General features: G+C 40.3%; 1 protein-coding gene across 3 annotated transcripts in view; it reads right to left on the bottom strand.

The window, feature by feature from the left end:
- Nucleotides 1-4,702: 4,702 nt before the first annotated feature.
- Nucleotides 4,703-15,241, bottom strand: part of ARMH4 (armadillo like helical domain containing 4) — a 115,332-nt gene continuing 104,793 nt past the window's right edge. For 2 of the 3 annotated variants that reach the window (XM_075282758.1, XM_075282760.1), the window contains exons 7-8: nt 5,260-5,394; nt 4,703-5,109 (exon numbers count right to left, since the gene is read on the bottom strand). In XM_075282758.1, coding sequence (XP_075138859.1) covers nt 5,041-5,109; nt 5,260-5,394 — 204 coding nt within the window. In that variant the 3' untranslated portion in view covers nt 4,703-5,040. The remainder of the gene's footprint in view (nt 5,110-5,259; nt 5,395-15,241) is intronic. The other variant, XM_075282759.1, reaches the window with a different exon arrangement.

The following is a 15,241-nucleotide window of genomic DNA, read 5'->3' as shown; positions in this document are numbered from 1 at the left end:
GAATATCAGGTAGGATTGATAGTGGGACCTGTCGTTCCACCCCCCTCCAGTCCACAATTTGGGGATGTTCCGGCAGCGACTCAGCTGCAGAGAGTCTCCGCATCAATGAGGCTTAAGAAGCCAGCTCCAGCAGCAACACTTTGGCAGAGTTTGGCTGGAGAGCTGACAGAGAAGTCATATTTTTGGGAGCTGTGTCCTGAATGACTCAACTGGCTTTTGATTTCTGTTATTCTAGGTGAGGTAACCTATTCTATGCTTAGTTAGAGCCTAGCCGAGCAGGGATTTATTTTTGTATTGTTTCCTTTTGTTGGTGCACTACCTTTTTGAGTGAAAATAAACTCTACCTTTGTTTTGGACTAAAAGAATCTGGACTTTTGTGTCTATGCCACCCCACCTAGCAACCCCAGACCCTGACAATAAGAAATCAAAGAAAATACCATTTTAACAAATAATGTAGAATGGATGCCTAACAAAACTGACACATTGAGCTCTGCATGAATTTAGCAAACAAATGGTGAAGACTTAAAACCAGGTTTTCTCATGTTTTTCTGATATCCTATAGCAAGTGTCTGTATGTTTTATACAGTACTACATCTTTGACTTTTTTTATTTTATTCTAATAATAACGTGCTGAAGGGAATCTCCTAATGTTACTTACCTATAGCAATCCCATGCCATTACAAGTAATGGGGCTATATAGTAAGCTGGCCATACATATAAGATACCTGTCAGCGACAATTATTTCAACTCCAATATAAACATGCACAACGGCTCAGCTGAGTATGTATATTTATTTCATCAGGGAGAGGTAGACCCTTGCCTAGACCCGTCTGATGCTGGTGTATCTCCGGTAGGAACAAGGGATTGGGCAGTGTGAAATCCAACATGTTCAATCTCTCTCCAAACCAACCCCCTGAAATATGCTGTTACAATACCCCTACACATCATTGATCACTGGCGGCCAAATCTTTGTGTTTAGACAATTTCATCCCATGTATATGGGCCGCATTAGAGAGCAAACACAAAGTATATTCCATATAAAAGTAGCGAGGCATGATTTAGTTTTTGTTCACTAGGCTAGTAGTTATCATGTTTAACTATTTACAGAGATGTCTGAGAAGGACAATTCACAGTTTGTATATTTATTCACAGCCTGGTATATCATAGGCCATATAACGACACCCATTTGTTTCCATTAGGACTGTGTTCTAGGCTCCAGTATTCTCATCCTATCACACATCACATCGGTCCTAGAGATGAATTATTGCACACTGGAACAGAATATTGCAAATCATTTTTCAAAGCTAGGACAAGTGACAGCATCACAGTATAGAGTGACCTGTAGTGCCAATGGGTCTGATCTGCGTACAAGTAGAAAATAGAAGGTTGCTAAGCTATTGATTCTAACTTACTGCTGTAGTGATGCCGGTTAAGAATTTTTTTTTTTTTTATGTACTGACCCATAATCGCTGCAACCAATCGCTGGTCTCATTGTCAGTAGTTACATTGGTCACATACCAGTATAGAATGTTTTTACCAGGCAGATATCCCCGTTATTCTGAACTGGTGCGGAAGATACTGGTTTTCTGTCTTTCTCTTTCTACAGATCAATAAATAGTGACCTCTTCTTAAAGAGACAGCAATAGATAACAATTATCTTCTGCTGCGCTGTCACCAGCTGAAACACAGAGCTTGTCCACATATCTTCAACTGAATTCTAGTGAAACTACCATAGTAACCCTTGCCTTACTACATCTGGCGTGACATGGGCACACCTTTCATGGCTGTCATGATAATATATGGTAAATTAAAGTGGAACTCCCATTTTATTTATTTGTTATTGTGTCGGGATGGGGGAGTGCTGAATATTTTTGTAATATACTAACCAATCAAACTTTCTTTTAATAGAAAACAGGCTGTAAAGTTCACACTAGCTCTATCTAAGCAATTCCAGGGAGAGCCTGTCCATACACTTATCCTTAATGCAGCATTTACTAAAGGGGGGATATTCACTTTCAATAGCGATATCTGCAATTTATACCTAAAAAATATGCTGTATATTAAGTTGAAACTCCCAATTGTATTTTTAACTAATATCTTGGGTTTTGTGATAGCTAGTTCCCAATGAAAGAGAATTTTTTTGTGATGGCAGAACTATTTTTCTAGGTGGTATAAAACCAGAGATACAGCCATTTGAAGTGACCATCCCTCTTTGGTAAATGCTTCAGCTCTGCATATTCACAATACAAATGTGTATGGACTTTCCTAGTAACAGCTCAGCTACAAGGCTGCTAAGGAAAATGTTACAACCAGTTTTATATTGGAGGGGTTGCGCAGGACTTCAAAATCATGGTTGCTTTCTGCTCAGGAAGTGACATCATGTCCGTTGGGTAAATGGCAATACCATATCTATGTCCCATTAAAATAAGAGACTGAGCTTCAGCAGGGCCATGTGATCAATTAACATGATGTCACTTCTGGAGAAGAAGGAAGCAGCCATGTTTCCAAAGTCCTTACACAATAACAAAAAAAATAAAATGGTAGTTATATTTGTACAATTTTTCACTATATAGGTCTACGTGTACACAAGCCATACTGTCTATTAATTCTGACAGCTACAGTTCTCTTATGCAGGAAAGACTCTCTGCATGGTTGGTAGAAAATATTCATGGCGAATACATTTTTGTTCCTCGGCAACTAGTTAGAAATGAAAAAGGGCCAAAAAAAAATACCAGATCTGATTGAAAGTCATATAGCTAAAAGATAGGGGGTGGGCGTTAAAGGCACAACAATCGGTCATTTCCATTTGTAACATAAAGATGAAGAATTACAATGATTTCCTAAAATGTTCTTAAATGTATTTACACTGCAGATGGTTGCACATCCCAAGCACCTAAAGTTACCATATATGTAGTACAGAAATCCTGACCAACATGAACCAGATGGACTGTATGCCAAAAGAGTGTCCCTTTGCCATACATTGAGCTGGCACTGGACTGTGTAGTAGACTACACTTTCTATAGCTCTGCACTGGGAGTCAATGGCTGATATATAACATCATGGAGTTGCATATTTCGGTGGTGTACATTTGACGGCATTCTTCTGGAACCTATCCTAACCTGGATCATGCAGACATTGGCCTATTACATGTCAGGATGGACACTGCCATAGGTGACATGTTATCTATGAAGCCTTCCTGACTAGGAGAGGAGGGTATACACATTATTAAAGCTGCATCCTAGGAGAGACAGGTGTATGGTAACATGTCTATAGTTTCTGCACTCCTGCCCTTTCTATTATCATTTTTTTTCTCTTGTTCTTACTAGTGTCCAAGCTATTGCGTATCTAGCACTGTCTATACACTTTGTTTGCATGGTGTTTTTTGTCAACATATCCTATTCATTTTTATGGGACTCAAAGTAATAAAACATGCACGTGTTCACAGGAGTCATCATCGGTTCCATCATGATCAGTTTTTCACAAGAGTCATCATTTTGTTTTTCCTTTGTGTGATGGATTGAAAAGTGTTGTCACTCTGCCATCAGTTGAAGGGCTTGTCTGGCTATGACAACCCCTGTCTATGTGCCTTGTTAGGCCAAACAAATGGCACAGAGGGAAGTCCCATACTTAAGACCTCACATTTATGAACCAGAACTGCTAAGGCCTGGTTAACACCTGCGTTCAATATTCTGTTCAGGAATCCGCATGGGGACCTCCCGAACGGATTACGCTGGTGTGAACCAGGCCTTAGAGTCTTGTCATAGACAAGTCGCACAGTACATAGCCACCCATTCATCATATGGGCACCATGTGATACTATGTTTCATCACAACATGGCTAAATATAACTCTACTTAGTAATATCTATTTGCAGGGGATTTTAGGAGGCGCATCAGCTGGTTGGAAGGATGGTTTTTCAAAGTAGGAATTATCTTGTTGAGATCAATTGTATAGCAAAAATACATGCTGCAAAAACCACAAGAGACATTGACCTAGCTCTTATGTTGTGTTTGCCATTTGGTCTATAATAATCTTGTTTGAATCATTCATCAACATATTCTCTTTCGTTTTTGTAGCTACAGCTACATGGGCTACTCTATTATTGTAATACCACACCCCCAATTCTGGGAGCCCTGAACCATGTTTGGTAGCATCAGAAGCTTACATGGCTGTGGGATAAGGTATAATCCACCATGGCTCCAAGGAGTTATCTAGGGTCAGAGGAAAGGTTCTGCTTTGTTCCTGAAACAGCACCATACTTGTTCATAGGTTGTGTCTGGGACTGCAGCTCAGTCCTAAGTACACAAAGGGAACTTTCACCACCTCCCACCAATTCCAAGTCTTCGCATCCTGCAACAGGCCCTGCTCTCCTAATTCCAGCACAGTTGGGATTTTTTTCTCTAGTCCTCATCGTTCCTTACTAAATGGTGCTGTTCGTTTCAGCAAACCATTCTAAATGCTACTGTCAGGTGGGTGATCTCAGAAGATCTGCATCAGCCACCATATTGGCTACTGAAAATAACATCACCGATTGCTCAGAAATGGTGGGAGCTGGAGTAAAGATTCCAAATCTACTGGAATAAGTGACGGAGTTAGAGTTGGTGGATGGGATGAAAGGCCCTCTTTATATGTGTACCAGTCACCACCCAGAGATAAGAATTATGCTGTTTTAAGAAGAACACAACTATGTTTTTCTAATCGTGGTCACAAAGTTGCCCATGTAGCAGTAGTCCAGATTTGTACATACTTACTATTTACATCTTCCGCGTGTTTGACAGCAAATTCTTACAATGTACAAAAAATAGCTTGCTATAAAACGTATCACACTTGCACTAGAAGGACTTTGCATATTAACACGGATCATTTCACTGTTGTATAAAAACAAACATGTACAAGACAGCATGCTGTCGACCTCAATGCATGATAATCACTACAGGGTGTTATACAGCTGGCTGATAGCAGTGACATTGCAGGAACTGTATTCTTCTTCTTCTTCTTGCAAAACTGTCATTGAATCCCCACGTGTTTCAAGCAGTTCCCATCAAAATTCATCTTCTGAACTGTCCGCCAAGAGCATGACGCGGTCTTGCATGCTGTTAAACTCTCTCTGCTTGGGGAAACAAAGAAGACCAGTCATTAACTTGTGTCCTGTGTCCCGGACATGGGCTAGTAGTTTAGTGGTAGGGTGTTGGGTTATTCAAGGTTAGTAACGTACTGAAGCTATACCATAATGAATGGATAAGCTGAGGCTGTTGCTTACCTTTCTTTTATGTCGTTTGAAGCCGTTCCTCCTGCGGCGGTTCATAATCTTTATGCTGTACAGAACTCCAAGGATAAAAAGTGCTCCAGCTATACCAACTCCCACAGGTACCAGCATACCAGACATGTATCCTGCCTGCATAGGAAATAGCAGTCATATAAATATTCAGCGCTCTGTCTCTCTGGTGCCATTAACCCTATGAAATCCCCAGATTAAAAATAATACCTTACATAGCCCAGCATCAGAATTACATTACAGTTCTGTCATTCATTATATACTTCCAGCTGTCTTATTAGTCTTTCTCCAGCTAGTTTTGACTATGACTGTTTCTTTAAGTGTAAAGTAAAGCAAAAAAAAAAAAACCATCCCCCTTACTCCCGGACCCAACACCTCTCCTGATTTGTCTAGTTTAGGCTGAGGCCACCCGTTGCGGAAAAATTACATTTCATATTACAGATTTTGCTGGGTTTATTTTTAACCAAAGCCAGCTTCAAAACGTATATGAAATCTAAAAGGAGTACTTATACTTCTCCATTCTACTAAACCCACTCCCGCCCTTTACTTCTCCATTCTGCTAAATTCAATTCTGGCTTTCCTACAGAGTCTGATACTGTCAGTTCTGTTTGGACAGGTTCAAACCCCCATCGAGTAGCACCTACTTGTCGAGTTATTCATAAATTTGTAGGAGAATTAACAGTGGAATAACACGAAGTAGAACTTTCAGAAAATATGTTCCAAAATTGATATTTCAGGATACTATGAGTATCCACTATGGCTGTGTTCATATGTGCATCCATTCAGAGAATCGGTGCAGGGTCGCATAGAAATCCCAGATTAAAAAGTCCTCCATACCTGACTTTTTCATGTGGTGATGTCTGTAAAAAATGATGGCCTCCCAATGAACCCCATTCAATGGGTTTACACAACTGAGATCCATTGCTGTTGTCATTAGAAGGAAAGTTTTCCCTTTCCTCCGATTCTTCAACAGACCAGAAGAACAGAAGAATTGATGGAGTTGTGAACATAGCATAAGGCTGAAGCTGCATGTTTCCAAAAAGCAAAATGTTTTGGTTTTTTCTGGTAGATTTTGCTGCATTTTTTTGAGTCAAAGTCAGGAGGGGATTTAGCAAAAAGGAGAAGTATAAGAGCTTCCTATATATTTCATCAGGCATCCGGAAGTATTGTGTCGTTCAATACCATCCGTAAGGAAGCATCTGCTGGGTTCTACCAACTACTGAATATGAATAAATGTGGTTTTTTCTATTCTATCACAGGTATCCAAATACTTATTGATAGACAGTGTAGTCCAGGATCTCTGAATGATCACAGCTTCCAATAAAAACTCATCAAGGAATCTAGAATATGGTTGAGAATCGGAGTACCCAAGTATAAAATACATATGAGATCTAAAAACAGAACAGTAATTGTCAAGCACAAAGCCCATGAAATAACTGAAGGTCGAAAATGTTTCTTGCCTAATTCAGGAGACGCTTACCCCCATATCTATGAATACTCAGTAGCTCTTTTACTCAGACAATTTTGGCAGCTTCCATCAAATCATATTAAGAATGGCAGAATAAAGCATGCGGCTCAGCTGGCCAGATGATCAAAAAAGCAATTGACCATCAAAGAAAACATTTTAAATGACGTGCACAGAAGAAAGGAGCAGTTATGATTTATGTGCAATATTATAAGCAATGTTACGCCATGTTTGGACAGTAGTTGTCACATCCATGAAAATCCAACATGACTGATGCTGAAATCCCACTGGGAATATTGCAAGATCTATGTACTTTATTTGCACTGCATATCTTGTGTTTGCATTGTAGTCTGTACATAGTTTATATATAATGTGCGAATGTGAGGGAGAAAGACTTTTGGTAAGTGAGGAGGATGAGGAGGACACTAGGAGAAATCAGAGAGACTCAGTTATGCACAGTGGTGCAGTTGCAAGAAGTGTACCCCCATTTTTGGAATCTGTCATACGTCACTCTACCTCAATTAATGTTGCCAGTTACCCTGTTCCTGCATACCTCATATCTCCTGAGATTTATTCCAGCATGACAATCATGGAAACTCCAATTCCCTCAGGAAGGCTGACCACAACTAGGACGTATCATGTGGGAGACACTACCAATATCAGTATCACTGCAGGTCCCCTCAGCACTGCACAAGGCCAAAGGAATTGGTTACAATTGGGTTTAGTACTTAGTCTCCAAAGGGAAAGGGTTGCTGTCTAAGACGTCTGGCCTATTCCCCTCTTCCCATTGAAGCTTGGCCAAGCCTTCATAATTATAGAAGAGTTAAGAGAAATAAATGTCAGCTGTCTTATGTTTCCAGGGTCTCCACCGTAAAAATGAGGGTTCCTTGTGGAGAACACCCAGGAGTGACCAGAAGTTTCTTCAGTGTCCACCATTACACAAATATCATTGGTCAGTGTTACTAACATGAGCTAGCTGCTTTGCAAATACTTTATGATTACATCTAAATTCAAGAATTACATCCAAATGCATGAATAAATTTCCATCTAAGTGGAAAAAATCCAAATTAATTTTCTAGAACTTTATTGCTTCATGGGAAAGTCCAAGTTTGATATTAGAACAATGAATATTCAAGCTATTGTAGCTTAAAGGTCACCTCTGCTTGAAATTTTGGGTTGTCACATAAAATATATATTCATTCTGGTAAAATGCCTGTAATGTGTGTTAATGTATCAATTTTTTAACAGCTGTCAGCCATGATTCTCTACACAATGATCAAACAATATAATAAATCTTCACTGTGACTGCGTTTAATGCTATATCACAATGTTAGACTTACCAGATTTCGGCCATAAAACAGAACATTATTTCTGTTCTTTGTCATCTGTTCATTATAAATGACTACTTCTAAGTATACAATAAATAATAGTGATAAGGTACTTTAAAAGATGATTTTAAAATGACATGAAAGGGTTAATAAAGACCTGTTTCTCTTAGCTTGACTGGAAAATGGCTGCAAAAAACAATGTCTTCTTCTAAAGGAACTGGCACCTCCAGATACTACAGACAGTCAATTGATTTAAAGGGGCTCTATCAGCGAAATCATGCTCATAGAGCCCCACATATGCATGAATAGCCTTTAAAAAGGCTATTCAGGCACCATAAATGTTATATTAAACTACCCCCCCCAGTCTAAAATAAAACCCTAAAAAAGAATGTTATCTACTTACGGATCGTGCACGCTGGGCGGGCATTCAGGGTGTGTCTTCTTCTTCATCCACGCCTCTTCTTCCTCCGATGACCTCGGGTCCTGTCCTCCTCCGGCGCTCGCGAACTGACACTGATAAAAAAAAAAAAAGGCCTGGGTGCATGCGCAGTAGCTGTAGTAGAAGCCGCATGCTACTGTGCATGCGTCCAGGCCATTTTTTTATATCAGTGTCAGTTCGCGAGCGCCGGAGGAGGACGGGACCGGAGGACATCGGAGGAAGAAGAGGCGTGGATGAAGAAGACGGCGCACCCTGAATGCCCACCCACAGTGCACGATGCGTAAGTAGATCACATTCTTTTTTAGGGTATTATTTTAAAATGGGGGGTAGTTTAATATAACTCTAGTGGTGCCTGAATAGCCTTTTTAAAGGCTATTCATGCATATGTGGGGCTCTATCAGCATGATTTTGCTGATAGAGCCCGTTTAAAGGAAAACTGTGTAATGCTACATTTTGTCTGTGGTGGCGCTATAGGGTGACTAAACACTAGCATCTAGGTTTATAGATGGTTTACAGCTGATCATTGGGGATTGCAGTCGTGGCACAGCTCCTCTCCAGGTCACCACTGGGGGATGCTTCTGTCCAAAAGACACTGTCCAAAGTAGACATCCCCTTTAAATTAAAACTCCTATTTATGTACTATGTTTTAGTGAATGGGTTATGAAAAACCTGCTGCCCATTTCTTTACTCCTTTTACTAGTGAAATTTCATGTTCTTGGCAACCCTGGCTTTGGTTCAACAAATGGAACCACCAAAAGTTCCTGCAGAGGCAAGTATGACCCAGAGTAATACAGAATGGCTACCATGTAAGCGTCATACTGAATTTTCCATGTTAAATAAAATTTACCATTGATGTCCCATTATGCCCAGTGACTTAGTACTGTGAGCATTTACATGGTGTGGGGACAAATACTTGAGGATTGATCCTTTTCCTTCCTTATGTCCTTGTGTCAGCAGGAACCTCTGAAAGGAGGACCTGTTAAAATCCCTAAATAATACAACTCGATACATTTCAGCAGAACTTTTGTAAGTTATTGGTATACTATATTTGTTTTAAGGTCCTATTAGACAGGGCAATTTAGCAGAAACGAACACTCGTACAAGTACTTATTCCTGATATTCAGCCTGTATAATGGGGCAACAATCACCCAATGTACATTAGGTAGTCCATAGGCAGCACACACATATTGTGCTACCGATGGACAATGAAAGTATATGCTAGAAGAGCCATTGATTTAGTGATTGTTTCTCTTGCGTGAGCTCTGTATAACCACATCAATGCAGAATGAGCGCTGATCAGCACATTTTATAGCTGATCCGCGCCATTCACAAATACCTTTAGGAGTAATATCACCCTTAGTAACTTGCTGGCTGCAATTCGTGTTGCTACGTAACAGTCAAACTCAGCCCAGCAATACCATCACCTTTTTACCAGAATTATCCTTTTCCTATATTTTACTTCGATACAAACGCCATCTTTAAGACTAGATTGAGATTTTATTTCTTCTATAATAAAGAGGTTTTGCTTGTGAAGTTTTATACTTCCAGTTTCCTTGAAATGCTCATGTAATATTACAGGCAGCTGTCAAAACTGGTGACCGTGAAGAGATAAGGATCCTAAACACAATGCATTTCCAGGAAAGAAAACTATCTCTTGTATATTTCTCTCCGCATTAAGATTGACTGTGGCCAAGGAAGACAGATGAGAATAGATGAAGGCTGCTAGGAAATGGTTAAAGGCTGCTGTCCTCTCCAGGGTAAGCAATCCGTTAACCTTGAAGACTGTGATGTCATTTCTGACACTGATAGGATTCTTGCAGACAACACATGGTCTCTGCTCCTGGTAGAAGCCTTCTCCTTTGCTCCAGGGATCTAATGTGAGACAGGAATATTTAGCCTGCTCCTCTCGTGACATAACAAAATCGCCTCCCCAAGGAGTCGGACGGTGAAGGAAGGCCTCTGCCATTATGAAGTAGTTCAGTGAAGAAAAATCTGGTGATGTCTAATGGATTCTAAAAATACAGCAGCCAGATAAGGATCTAGCAAACGTGGTGTCACCATCAATCTATGTTCTCTCACGGTTTTGTATCTGTAAAGTCTGGATCGTAACGCTTGACCATTTTAGTCATGGAAAAAATTCTATTCAGCTGTTTCTTTGTTGTTACAAGCTACCAATGACAAATACTGATAAATAAAGCTGGTCATACACAGGAAAGTTTTCACCAATACAACCAGTGTTTTAACATTTCTTTACTATTAAGATGGTGGTCCTTGCCATAGTCACTGGCTGGCTTCCTCCCATAGCAGTATTGGGCATCTTGAAATCCAACTTCTTTTCCCAACACATTCATGAGACAGTCAAGGGGACCAGAACATCAGAGAGCCTGGCGCGGATATGAACCTGGCCTTACCTGACATTTTACTGGGTACGCTTGTGCACATATTCAGTGCTTTACTTCTGGCATAATACTAAGGCACCAGGTGGAAACTGATGCCAGAACTGATCCTATAGTTTTCTATGAGACCATTACAGACCTCAGTTGTGTCAGTTTTGATGTGGGGTCACCTCCATGCTGGAATGGTGAACAAAGCGGTAGTCTAGAAGTAAATAGGGTAAAATGTGTGATCCCAACGTAACATAGAAGACATTTCATTAATCCAGACTATGGTGGTGGGCAGCAATGCACAAGGTACGTGATAGTGGGAGATTAATGAGAGTTGACGCAAGTTCATTACAAGAACTCAGGCTCGATCAATACTTAGGAGCAATTCCAGTCTGGAAATGGAAAAGTGGGCTGTGGTGACAGTAAAATGAAGAAGCAGAATTGGAAGATAATACCACAACTAGGGACAATAACAAAACCCAAAGAAGCATAAAATGTATTACAAGGGTTAGATGACTGGTAACGTACATGCTAGTGGGCGACTTAATGGCGTTTCTATTGTATTTTACTTTACTTCTGATTGTCTGCTTTATACGTTACAAGGGAGATAAAGTAGAGCAAGGATTGATCTGGACAGTGTTAATGCTAAATCTTTTATATATTATATTTAAGCCCTAGATTTGTGAATAAATGTGAACTATTCATCTACACCATGCATATTATATGTTTGGTAGATACATTGTTTAGGTTCTCATCACATTTGTATTGGACACTGCGTGACAGACACCAACTACACCTCTATCTATCTATCTATCTATCTATCTATCTATCTATCATTATCTAATCCAGGGGCATATACAGGGTTTTGTCAGTGAAGGTGTGTCAATATGTAGGAAGTATTTGGATTTGAAGTATTGATCAGAAATTCACATGGATGGGCACATATACTCAGGCTTCACATAACAGCACATCCGTGACAAATCCATACAGAACATCTATTGAACAAATAAACAATTGTGCCTTGATACCTACAGATAAATAAATTATATCATTACAATGTGACAGATTGTTAGCTCAAGTTTTTCAATAGATTTCCATGGCTTTTATTTTCTTCTGTGGCTAGATATTACGATGCAATGTATTAGTCTAAACTTTGCCACATCTGTACATACAAAATGTTTCCATATGGCGACCTATAAAAGGACTAACGGTGCACTTAAAACAGCATATGTTTCCAAAATAATACTACTAAACAGTACTAAAATAATACTTCCATGTGTTAGAAGACTTCAGAATCCAGTGCAACAACAGCACAGGGAGCAGGAGAGGACAAGAGAGCTGTGAGTTAGAGAGACTGTCAGCAGGAAAATCAATATCAAATATATCATTTTATTCTTATGCAAATTAAATAGAAAGGGCTTTAGAGGCCTCTCTTGTCCTGCCAGGGCTTTACTCTCCATTCTAGATTACGGCCCCTAACTGTGAATAAAGTGTGGCAACGTAAAGGATGTTACTCAAGTAATGGACTATGGGAAGAATATGCAAATCCGCCTTCCATGATGTAATTAGGAAGACAGTTGCTGCCTCATTGTTGCAAACCAATAGAGGGCGCTCACTGGAATGTGCAAGCCTGTCTTAAGACAGGATTCCAGTGAAATAACCCAATAATGGCTGCTCCCTTTAGCCTCATGCCCGACCTTCCAAGAGGCCTTTGTTTAGCAATGACGCTGGGATTATTACCAGGTTATAGTCTCTCAATCGAGGACAGCTGTTTCGATCTGGTTGGATCTCATCAGCCCGATGTAGAGAGGACTATAACCTGGTAGAGGTGAGAGGCTTAGACAGGGTTCGGGGGATATTGTCACTCCTTAGGGAGAGACCACCATATAGGTGTGTGGAGACTTGTTAAGCCTTTAGCAATTCTGCAATGCAGAATAAGAAAGGCATCTTTGGAAAGTGTAAAGATCCATACAAGGTACTGTCTTTAGATTGATATCGAATTTCCTGCTGACATCCTCCCTTTAAGCCAGCAGCTTACCACTAACCAGTCAACCAGGCTCAGGAACTCATTGGTTATGACGGCATAACTCCTCAAGAAATTTTTAATTTTGATTTTCTCTCTCTCTCTCTCTACCTGTCTTTCTGAATATCTATCTTCCATACAAACGTATTAAACCTTAAAAATATCCTGTCTCCAAAGAGATCATTTGCATTTTACTAGGCAATTCAGGCACCAATTCACAAAGGAAAAACACTATTTGATTCAGGAGGCGATACTCTATCTTTCTGTGGATTTGTCAATAAGAGGGGAGAATCCAGAGGTAGACATCCATGGTGCTTTATCCAAATACTGCAGATGTTTATCAAAAATCCAGACACACAAAATGTTTCATGGCTGACCCCCTTATCAAGTGTGCAAATGGATAATGGGCACAAAGAGACACTCAATATCCATTTATATACTGTATTTTTCGGACTATAAAACTCACTTTTTTTCCCTGGACTATAAGGGGGCGGAGGAGTAGAAATGCAGCATCGCCACGCTCCTGCCGCTGCTGCTTTCCTGCAGTGGCAGGAGTGTGGTGATGCTCCAGGCCCTGGCACTTGTCTCGGCAGCTAAAACCCTCTCATCGGCTATTACAGCGGATGCCAGGTCTGTGAAAATAATGGCAGACGCTCTGCTGCAGAGCAGTCGCCATGGCAATCGGGTCTCCACTGTAACATACAGCGGAGATGCCGGAGCTAATGCCCGCGGTCAGAGATTTCTCTGATTGCAGGCATTAAAACTTCAAAGACCCCCCCAAAGCTTAAAATATTACCGGGGCCGGTCCCCACCGGTCCCATACCTTTTAAGTTGCAGGCCAGCTCCTGTGCGGTGAGGTCGCAGGAGCCGACTTGTTTCTATGATAGCCTATTGAAGGCTCCCAGGCCTGTCCTAGGAATATTACTATTCCTAAATCTAAATCTAAATCAAGAGTGCCAAACCACAGGTTTTTTTTTTTTCACTGTTTTGCCTCTGATTTAAATAAAAGGTGATCTAAGCAATAAACATTTCCCAAAATGGTATATCTAAAAAGTACTCCTGACCCTGCAAAAAAAAACTCTACTCGCACAGCTGCAGGGTCACCTGTCAAAGTGGTCTTGCAGTTTTTGCAAAACTACAACTCCCATATATTAAATATTTTACCATTTTTTGCTTCAAAGTTTTTTTCCCTATTTTCTTCCTCTAAAACCTAGGTGCGTCTTCTAGTCTGAAAAATACGGTACTTGATAAAGGGATTTTCATCTGCAGTATTTGGATAAAGCATCATTGCTGTCTTGTTCCTCCCCTGGTCTCCCCTTTGGTTTACTATTAACAAATCTCCCAATGCCTAAGTTTTTTCGATGACGTGAACTAAATGCGTTCTTATGTTGCTGTGACATTTCACAACAGCATAATCTGAGAGCATATCTTGCTATAATGTAGCATTATATCATTCTATATAATATATATGCTATTGTCCTCAGTTGTAATTCACAGTGGTATGGGTAAAAGTTAGTGAAATAGGAAAATGTTTAGAACCTGAGCCAATATTTCCACCTTCAGCCTGAGACCTGATTCTTAGTAAGGGTCCAGTTCCATCCGTCATTGCGGAGGAGTCTGCAGTGCAGCACAATGATCCTACGCCGCTTAATTATAAGGCGCAGGCTGTCAGCGACTATGAGTAAATACAGAGCCTCTCATTCAGTTACCAGTATGTGCGTGTGCTTGTGATGGACTGTTTATTGTGCTTTATTAAATTCTTCACCAACAAACAAATGCTGCATTCCCTGCAAGGATAGTGTGCTAGGGAAAACAACAGGCACGCTGTCACAAGTCATAACATAAGGAGAGCTTAGATAGCGCAGTAGCTTCAACATATGGCTCTTCTTGGCCGAATGTTTGAGAGAGTCATTTTTAAAGGAACACTACATCTATACGTCATAATGTTATATCCAACACTACATATTTTGCTATATCTTTACAACAGTCAGATTTCTATTTTTCTACTTTCAATCTCCAAGCAGAGACTTAGACAATATACTGTACTTTTAGCTGCTTGTTGTCACCTCTAGAGATAGCTTAGCTATTTAAAGTTAAGGCCCCACATGGTGTCCCACAGCTGCGGGAAAAACCATGGTGGCAATGCAGCATGGTTCTTCCCGTAGCGCATCTGACAAAGTTTGCAGAGTATACCTATAGGGAAACTGATGGCATTTCCATAGGTACAATTGACATACTGCAATTTCCAAAAATGCAATGGTTTTGGAAATAGCTGCATGTCCGCAGTGCATATTTTAGTGAAAAGTGGGAATGGGATTTGCTAGAATA

Source organism: Leptodactylus fuscus, chromosome 7, assembly GCF_031893055.1.
Source record: "Leptodactylus fuscus isolate aLepFus1 chromosome 7, aLepFus1.hap2, whole genome shotgun sequence".
NCBI lineage: Eukaryota > Metazoa > Chordata > Amphibia > Anura > Leptodactylidae > Leptodactylus > Leptodactylus fuscus.
This window is presented reverse-complemented; position numbering and strand designations above follow the sequence as displayed.